A 10007-nucleotide genomic window follows, 5' to 3' on the forward strand; every position below is an offset into this window, starting at 1 on the left:
ATTTCAGGTCATATATGATAAAAGGGATCTTCTGGTGGGCCCGAAGAATGCTGCAGGTGGGCTGTGAGGGGTCATCTCAGCGGTATAGCTCAGGGTTAGAGTGGCTGTCTATCATCCGAAGGGTCGCTGGTTCGATTCTTGACCCCGGTGACCATGTCGAAGTGTCCTTGAGCAAGATACTGAACCCATAATTGCTCCTGATGAGTAGGTTGGCGCCTTGCATGGTAGCCTCCACCATCAGTGTGAGTGTGTGTGTGAATGGGTGAATGAAATGACACTGTAAAGTGCTTTGAGTGCTGCTAAGGTAGAAAAGCGCTATATAAAATTGAGTCCATTCGAGTCCATTTTCCACCTAAAAAATATCCATCCATTTTCTATACTGCTTATCTTATTCCAGCTGATGTACATTCACAGCCATACCTATGGTCAGTTTACACTATCCAATTAGCCTAGCCTTGCATGTCTTTAGACTGTGGGAGGAAGCTGGAGTACCCGGAGAGAACCCACGCAGGCACAGGGAGAACATGGAGACTCTACACAGAAAGATCCTGTGCTTGAACCCGGAACCTTCCTGCTGTGAGGCAACAGTGCTAACCACTGCACCAGCATGCTGCCCCAGCTAAAGATATGTTTTATTTAAATGTTTTGAACACAATTTAATTATCATCAAATGTAAAAGTTATATTTATTACTTTTAAAATAGCTTAATCCAGCTTCCTCCCACAGTCCACAGACATCAAGAGGGGACGAGGCTGATTGATACTCTAAATTGACTGTAGGTGTGACTGTGAGTGTGAATGGTTGTTTGTCTATATGTGTTGGCCCTGTGATGGACTGGTGACCTGTCCAGGGTGAACCCCGTCTCATGGCCGAAAACAGCTGGGATAGGCTCCAGCCCCCCCAGACTCTTAACAGGATAAGAAGCGGAAAATGGATGGAAGTTAGCTTAACAATTTTCACAAAATGTTCTAAATTTCTTGCTTTACAAATGACCACATGTACTTGAGTGAATTACTTGTTGGAACAATGTTGGCCTGCTTTCATGTATAATCATTCTGTTTAAGACAATAATATATAGTAAACATATTGCTGCCATAGCCAAGTGTGTTGATGAGAATTGTGAGAATATTCAACAGTTCTGATTCATGTCAGTATATTCTAGTAGGGCAATCCCTTGGTGTTTCATTCTAAGAGAAAAGGCAGAATTTTTTTGTGGTTAAGTCTCCTCTTTCCCCACACGGCCCGAATGAAAGCCATCAACTCTGCAGCAAACATATCCTGTTGAATTCCCAATATTTATTCTAAATCCAGTTTTTCCTAAAAGTGGATCCTGAGAACCAGTAGTTAGTAAACATCCACAACAAACAAATGCTTTATTTGGGTTGCAAATGAGTTGTTGGAGTCTCCATTAAAATTCAGACTGAGCAATAATAAGCATTATCAAGGCATCCGCATGATTCAAAGCTCTTAAAAATTTGTTTATCCAAAAAATTTGATATTTACCTCCTTTTGGTAAAAGCAGCTTTGTAATTTATTCAGTAAACAGGTCAAAGTCATTGTTATATTTCATTAATTATATGATAAATGGTACACATAGGACCTTAGGCAGTAAACAACCTATCTTGATCTCCTCTAACTGGCGGGAAACACTGTGGAGAAAGGTGAGCCTGATCGGTCAAATAAGACAGCAGACTTGATGCTGTTAGCAGAACTAGCTTTATTCAGAAGGCCCGAGAGCAATATGCACCAAACAAAAGCGAATTCCTAAAACATCAACTATCGTGCGCACATGCTCACACTCAATATCAAAAGCAGGTCTGGACTGACATCGCATCGTCACTTTGTGTGCAAAATTATTAAAATCAACAAGACCTACAAGAGAACAGCTCACTTCCATCAAAACGTCGAACAGTCAACTGGATGCATTTTCTGACGGGCAGACGTTTGGGTACAAACAAACAAAACAACATACCAGGAAGCTGGGTGGCTTAGTCCTACCACTAACTGCCAAAACCCAGTGGATCAGGACTCTAAGTGGGAGGTCAGTAAAACATGTACAGAACAAAGACATGTACATGTGCATTCTCTCAAACACACTTATGAAAAGAAGATAAATGCTCAAAGATTCGTTAACAGCGATGTTAGATCAAAATCTGAAAATGTATTCCATCCCTTGAGGAGGCTGTCATGATGGACCAGCCTCCTCCATGGATGGAAACTTTCCAGCTGTTATTCTGCAGATGCTGAGTGCGGAGTAAAACCTGGAGTGCGGAGTCGAGAAAACTTCAGACGACAGAAAACTGGATGCCGTGTTTGTTGAGACGTTCAATCAGTGTGGTCTTTGCAAAAGCTGCTCCTGGTGGGTAAACTCCTCCTCTGGAGAGGCAAGGACGGAAAAAAAGAAATCGATTCAATTAATACACTAGATGACAATGAACTTCATAGCCAATTCTGAGGGCCTTCATATTAAAAGGAATAAACGATATAAATATAACAATAATGTAGGTTGAGGGAGGGGAGGAGGCACACAGAGCACGCTGTATGGACAGACCTGGCTACTTCTGCTTCGCCCTCTTCTAACTTGAGGGCGGATGATGAGACTTTCCAGATGTGATCAAGCTAAAATGGACCAAATTTTGAAAATGAAACCCTAATTTCACCAGGGTTGCATGACACTTTGTAATGCTGATCTACCATTTTACAGCTGCAAGAGAACAACTGAGTAGACAAAAGTGGAGCCTATGACATAAGCATGTGTTTGTTATAATTGTACCGCAAGAAATGGAGACACACGTTCTGTATTATCGTGTATTTAACAAACCATGTCCCCGGTTTAGTTTGTAACACATTACAATACATATTAACTGAGTTTCCTTGTGGCTTTCTTAGAGATTATGAACCTGATTTACTCAGTTGGCAAGATACAGTGAGACGTTTAATGCAGTCAAGTACAGGTAAGACCACAGGTGAGACCACAGAGTGAGGTTTTTGCTGGACTTTTGCAGAGATGTGAGGATGAAGCTGTGGATTCACGCAAGAGGGGAAGATTAAAAAAAAATACAAAAAAAATCACACAATTACAAATTACCCACATTGTAACAAACAAAGCTGGTTGAAGATGTGCAAAGTTTCTTTTTCAGCACCACCCCAGTACAATGCCAGGTAAGACAATATTACATAGAGGGTCATATTCAGCCTCATCCTCGCTGATCCGGGAGAACTGTCGAGACTTAAAGATTGATTTGAGAACGTTTCATTGTAACGGTTTCAACTGATGTCATAGTTCATGTTGCGTGTTTATATTTGAGTGTCAAGGCACTATGATGTCCCATGTCAAGTGGCAGGATTTTGGGTGCCGTGACTCACCTCTTTGGCATGGCCGTGGTTTCGTTGAGGATCGTCAGAGCAGCCTGCACCATTGCAATTGGCGTGGCCACATATCCGCACTCTGGATAGATGAAGAGACACACTTAAGTGTCTAACAGGCAACTGTCAACTGACAGAACATCTAAGCCTGCAAGAACATGTGCTGCGTACAGATCAGGAAAAAAAACCCTGTGTTTTATAGCAGGTTAATTAATTTCCAGCTACCTGGCCCTTGAACCAGGGTGCGGATCTTGCCATTAGGTTTTCCTTGCGAGGGGTCCTGTCCTTCGGTGTATCCCTCTCCATAGAATGCAAACCGAAATGATGAACCTTCCATCTAATATAAACCCACACACAACTTGTATCAGTAAAAAGAACATTCACTGAGTGTATCGGCCTCTAACATTTTTGTTCCGCCCCATTTACCTGCTTCCTCGTTGGTCCAGCCTTTGAGAAAACTCCAAAGGAGAAGAACTCCGGGTGCTGAGACAATCGACAGCAGAAAAACATTTCACTAACAGGTAGAACATTCAGTTCAACAAATGGTGAAATTTAAACTGAAATCCATCATGTTCATTTACCTTGATGAGCAGGTTGCGTCCAAAACTGAACTTGACTAACAACCAGAACAGCATGCCAGCGAACATCAGCTTGAGAACATTGCCAACTCCTCCAACGCCTGCGTACGCTCCGTACTGAACCTGAGCCGGACAAAGACAGATTATTTGATACTCTGGGGCAGTAGGAGACACTCATCTGCTCACTGCACTCATGTTGGTGCTGCGTTGATCTGTGAGACCATCAAAGGTCAATCGCACCTTCAAATAAGATAGAACATTTCGACATGTTATTATCCTCAACCATAAATGGTCACAGAAAAAAGGAGGACCGTGACCACCTAGGATAGAAATGTGCAATGCACGGTCTATTTACATTTTACGTCTACATCTTAATAGAACCGAGTTCAGAGTTGATGGGAGTAGTCTCGCACGCAGCCTCGCCTGCCTCAGAGCAGTCTGAATGACTGCCACTTCCTATTTTATGGTTTAATTGAAATGAACATACCAAAATTATGCCAAACGAACTGCATCCACAAAAGGACGAGCAAACAAAATATCGGTTGTTGATAACAGTCCTGGGTTTTTCATGATGTAATACTAATACAATACACAAATTCAATCTACAGGTGATGTTTGAGCAAAGAGAAACGGTGAAGATGGGGAGGTTAAAAACAAAAAAAAAAAACAACAAAAAAAGACGGACCGGCGTGGCCTCATGTTCCTCCACCAGGAAGCGCTGTGTTCTCTTGACCACTGAGGGATCAGAGCCCATAAAAGGCAGCGTGTACTGCTGGATCTCATTACTGTAGAACAGTGCACCCCTAGAAATGCACACAGACACACAAATAAATGCAAACATTAGCAGGACAAAGAAAACACAATTTAGTATTAACAGTATAACAGTATTAGTATTAGTAGTAGTATTAACTCCATTAAATAACTATCCTTTACACGTGTTTGGACTTAAAAAGTGTCTCTCCCAAGTGGATATGGAAGTGTTACTGTAGATGAAATGCAAGAACACACGTTTTCTCCCAACCTGAATGGATAGTTCTTAAAATTTGTGAAGCAATCTGCTGCCCAAGAAGCCTAAAGGATATTTACTATTCAGTCTTACCTAAATGCCCATACTATCTTACATACCTGCGTTTAAGCTTTGAGCCAACAGTTGGGAGAGGTTTGTGATTAAATTGTCTCCTTAGACTTTGGAGCTTCTGACTGTCAGCAAAACCGTAGACGGCAGACTGCCAGGTGCCATCATGGATACATCCACCCTGAGAAACACATATATTCAAAAGGCAAAATTCTTAATTATAATGATGAAACTTTCTCCTGCACTGACTCATGGGCAATGGGTACTGCAATTACATACCTCCTCTCCAGAACTGACGGTCAGAAAGCTCTCCACCGCGGTTAGCGTACCTGCAGACAAGCAAGTACAAATCAGAGGCCGACATGACAATAAACTATTTACAGCAGAAAAACAGAGAAGGGACTACAGCAGACCAGTGTCATGGCCCCTGTGTGTGTGCCTGTCAGTGTGTATACCTTTAAATTGTTCCTTGGTGTAAAGAACCCCCATGTCTGCAGGAATGGAGTCAAAGCCACAGCTCCCTATGATGTACACACCACTGTCAGCTGCCTTGCTGTTGTAGTTCAACTGCATGCCTTCCAGAAACTGTACAATGCAACAAAGAAACACACAAGAGTGCAGATGCATAATCAGACACACAACTGCTTTCTTAGTGCAGTGAATGATGCACTTCTGTGTAGCAAAAAGTCAACAGGACGGCAATCATTCTGATGTGGTGTGGATTTCTAAAATATAGGATATGAACAGATTAGACATCACGTTCCATAACCATCGAACTTCACAAGGTCAAATAAATGTTTCAGATGTATTGACAAGAGTCCTCTTTGCTTTCTTTCACTTGTCATGCGGGAGCCAAGTGTCTCCCATTGGTCAGACATCATATTAGACACATACCTGCTTGGTCCAAAACCATTCATTCATTTTCAGTATAACTTTGGCTGTTTTTCTCTGCAACGTTAATTTCATTATAGCTGTCACATAATTAAAATTTGTCTCCTTATTTTGTTCAATATTAAAGTGAAACTGCTGTGTTTCGCTTTAACCCAGTATTGGGACGAAATGCTTCTATTTTCAAAGTGACTGCTCCTCACAGGTTAGTTGTTAACGTAGGCTAATGTTGCTTTCCTAGTCATTTTTTGTCCTGTGAAAAAAAGTGTTGTGTTTTCTTTTCATAGTTTTAAGAAATTTGTCAACACACAGCCTCGAGGCAGTTGTGTTTTCTTTTCATAGTTTTAAGAAAGTTGTCAACACACAGCCTCGAGGCAGTTGTGTTTTCTTTTCATAGTTTTAAGAAAGTTGTCAACACACAGCCTCAAGGCAGTTACACAGACCGGCAACGGTTTCGGAGAGACACACAGAATCACGGCATCTGACAGCGAGTGAAAAAACTGCAGTCATGCGGCTAAGTGAGAATTATCTAATCTAACAGGCAACAGCATGAAACTCAGCATGTCTCTCATTTAACCCAAATACAAACCTCAGGCGATATGTTCGGACATCCTTGGGGCAACATCCGTTCAAAGTCCACTGATAACATGCAGGTGCAGAAATCACATTTATATTCTTATTTCAAGAGAGAAATATTCTGCAAAAGGACAAGTGGAGGTGGGTAAGAAATTACCCACTGACCTCCGCCAGAGGTCGTTTACTATTTTCTATGAAGTGTTTAAAAAAAGTCAGGAACTTTCTCCAACTTGAATGGGCTTTTTTTTCCCCTTTTTTTGCCTGCAGGTTTCATGAATAGCGGCCCTAAAATTTTTGTGTAATCCACTCAGCAGAACAGGAATCAAAGAGCACCAAACTCTGCCGATGACAGTGTACAAAAAGCTGTTTAAAACTGTGCTCGATGTGCAGATCTTCCCAATATTGAAGGAGATCTTCCAGGCCCTTCAACACAGCTGCTAATCAAATTTGGTCAAAGTTGGCCTGCTCACTTTTGTATAACGCTGCTGACATTTCTACAAACAAACACAATCTCCAGAATTCTTCTTAGCTGAAGAAATGAAAGAAGAGCGACATCAGTGCTCTTTTTGTTTTGATGAAATGAAAATCCTCAAACTTGTTAGTAACGTTAACGTCAAACCAAAGCAAATGTCCCACAATAAATAATTATACACAACTAAGAAGAGAAATGCAGTAATATCTATGTACCTGAGGCTCTCCGCTGATGTCAATATGGTGGGCTCCGTTCTCCACACAGGCTTTGACCACTGGCTCGCCATAGAACCTGTACTATACACACACAAAGATACTCACTCGGTAACGTTTACTACATCACCACATCTCTCACTACACACCTCGCTAACACAAGACATCTACTGTTGTTCTGCTCACAATCCCACAAGCGGACTTTACCATTAGGCAAACATTGGCATTTACATTGGGCTAGAAATTTATGATGACGAATTAAATAATGTTCATCTTGTGGTCTCTTGTGCAGCCTTAGTTTTAATTAAGCTGACAAAGTGCTGCTGAGTGGTGGTTATTCTAGAAGGAGTGTTTGGTTTGGAACAAGAACCCCAATGACTGTTCCGGATGCGAAGCAGTGTCGCAACTCATCACAATGTGTCTTCTTGTGGGATAAAAATCTGTAGCTGTCATTGTGTAAAACAAGGCTGCTTTGTGTATGTGGGAGAAGCAGAGGAGAAAGAGAGAGAGAGAAAACACCAGAGGAAGATGGCGAACCATTGGGCTACAATGATGGCAACATGAGGACGGAGATATGAGAAAACATTTGTCTTTCACTAAGAAGACAAACAGACGCAAACATTTGGACTCATCAACTTACAGGCCCCACACAGTTGAGAACAACAACTGCCTGTTTGCACATGGCTGCCAGGGAGTCTGGTTCCCCCACATCTGCCACGATGATGTCCACCCCGGTCCTCAGCTCTGGTGTACCTGCACATGCACATAGAGTAGATGTTATGATCTTCAAAATCGAAACAATCCCTCATTCTAACCTCAACCCTTGAACCAATTCTTGACCTTCAACCAATTAATGTTGTAGGGCCTCACAACGCGTGTCAGATCCCACAAGCCTGGTACAAGGATTTTGTAGTTTGAAACATTCATAAGCAGTCAGGAGGGATGAAGACGAGAAAGACTCTGTGGCAGCTTGAAAGTTGACAAAACAGGCTTGCTGCCACTGGGTCTTATTGAGTTTCAGTCTATGAATAGAAAATATGAAAAATGCATAAGGGGACGAAATGAGTCACACTCTCCTTCCTCCAGAACTCTGGACAGTTTCTGTTGTGGATCTATGCGAGTACTGATATAACTTTTAGAAAATGAGCATAAAAGTATTTAAAGTATTTATGAAGCTAGAAATGCTACAAGAGCTTGGCGATAAACGTGCTGGATGCGATGACTTCGAGATGATTACGATTTTTAAAAAGCAATACAAGCCATTGAAAATGAGCCAATTATGTTGTTTGAGGACAAGTTATGTCCAAACAGATATATGTTCCAGTGTTAAACTGGAGAAGCTGAAATATCAGACTGTGTGTGCAGGATTGATGTGACTGGACAGTGTGCTGGTATGTTCCATCAGCTGTTGTCCACTCCCTGAAGACAAAGCCAAACAGGACGGGATCAAAAGAGCACCAACTAATCCTTTGGAAACTTGCTGTATCTCCCTTGTTTGGATAGATACATCATAGATACAATCATCAATGTGGAAAATTACTACAATCCTGGGAAGGCTATATTTAGGAAATATCTGCACCACATTGCGCATCATAATTGCATTCAAGTTAATTATATTTCTGTTTATGTATTCATGTTGCTATGTGACCTTTGGTGTGTAAAAATGTAATTAAAGCTGCTCTAAAAGCATTGATTGTAACACTGACTTAAGTGTGACAGGTTAACAAACTGTAGAAATATCAGCGAGGGCTGATACAACCTATTTGTTTGCCTTGTTAACGAATTTCAATTCTGCATTTGATTTAGTTTACAATAAACCTCAAAAATATCAATGGAATTTGCCAGAACTCAAGATCAACAGAAAATCATTGTTTTGTCTGGAAACAGTCCAAAACCCAAATATTTGTAATATTTCATAACTAAGTATTCCAGTGAAACAGCAAAAGAGACGAAATCCTAACTCTGGATTAACCATTCCTCTGGTTGATTTTTCCCCTCCATGTTATTTAGTTATAAGAATTTTAGCATTTTTTTTATCTTCTTCATATTACTTGGACTTTGGAGTAAAGTTAAGTGGGTCAAAGGCATGAACTTGTGTAAGTATGCATACTCAGTAAGCCTTGATGCGGAGATACATTGAGTCGGAGTTTAGCAAATTTTCTTTAACATATTACATTATCCTGGAGATAAACGATACAGTACTGTAGAATGTGAGGTTAGCAGTGACACAATCTTTAAATACACTATTAAACATTAAAAAAGTTCAAGTTATAGTGCAAGACAAATATTTATAGTCTGCAACGACAATCACAAGTCCTACTGGTTAATTCGAATACTGACCCAGGACTCCAGCGGCCTGCTCCAGAACGTGTTCCAGCTTCTGCCTGCTCCTGCCGGCCACGGCCCACTTCAGGTTCCCTCCCGGACCCTCGGACACAGTCCGGGCCACCTCCTCCACCACAAACTGGCCCGTGAAGCCGGAGGCTCCGAAGATAACCAGATGATAAGGCCTGCTAGAGGATGTGTCTACACGTACCATGATGACCAGCAACAGTCAGAGTGGAAGAATTCACTGCGACACCCTCACCTTTCTCAGCTGGAGGCGGTAGTGGGAGGAGGGCATGTGGCAAGTAGGAAGGACAGCACCTCTGTGTCTACTTCCGTAGCAACAATATGCTAATGAGCTATCGAAATATCTATCGCGTGAAGCAGGAATCAGTTTCCTTAAGTTCTTATGCTTGATGAATCTACGTATCTTAATAATGTATCTTAATAAAACACTGTCATGTTTGCTCGATTATCGCCTCGTTTCTTATCTCTGTTTCTGATTGGCCGTAACT

The 10007-nt window shown here is 41.5% G+C and overlaps 1 protein-coding gene across 1 annotated transcript; it reads right to left on the minus strand.

The window, feature by feature from the left end:
- Positions 1 to 1697: 1697 nt before the first annotated feature.
- LOC147269518 (saccharopine dehydrogenase-like oxidoreductase) lies at positions 1698 to 10000 on the minus strand. The gene is made up of 12 exons (XM_086186243.1): positions 9508 to 10000; positions 7808 to 7920; positions 7171 to 7251; positions 5475 to 5604; positions 5299 to 5348; positions 5070 to 5200; positions 4630 to 4747; positions 3948 to 4067; positions 3793 to 3849; positions 3592 to 3703; positions 3367 to 3448; positions 1698 to 2376 (listed from the first exon to the last, which is right to left on the minus strand). Exons 1-12 carry the CDS (start codon positions 9704 to 9706, stop codon positions 2286 to 2288), a joined length of 1284 nt encoding a protein of 427 aa, XP_086042369.1. The 5' UTR covers positions 9707 to 10000; the 3' UTR covers positions 1698 to 2285.
- Positions 10001 to 10007: the final 7 nt, after the last annotated feature.

The sequence above is a fragment of the Aulostomus chinensis genome, chromosome 2, assembly GCF_037954235.1.
Source record: "Aulostomus chinensis isolate RoL2024-O1b breed Wild chromosome 2, RoL_Achi_v1.0, whole genome shotgun sequence".
In the NCBI taxonomy this organism is placed as follows: domain Eukaryota; kingdom Metazoa; phylum Chordata; class Actinopteri; order Syngnathiformes; family Aulostomidae; genus Aulostomus; species Aulostomus chinensis.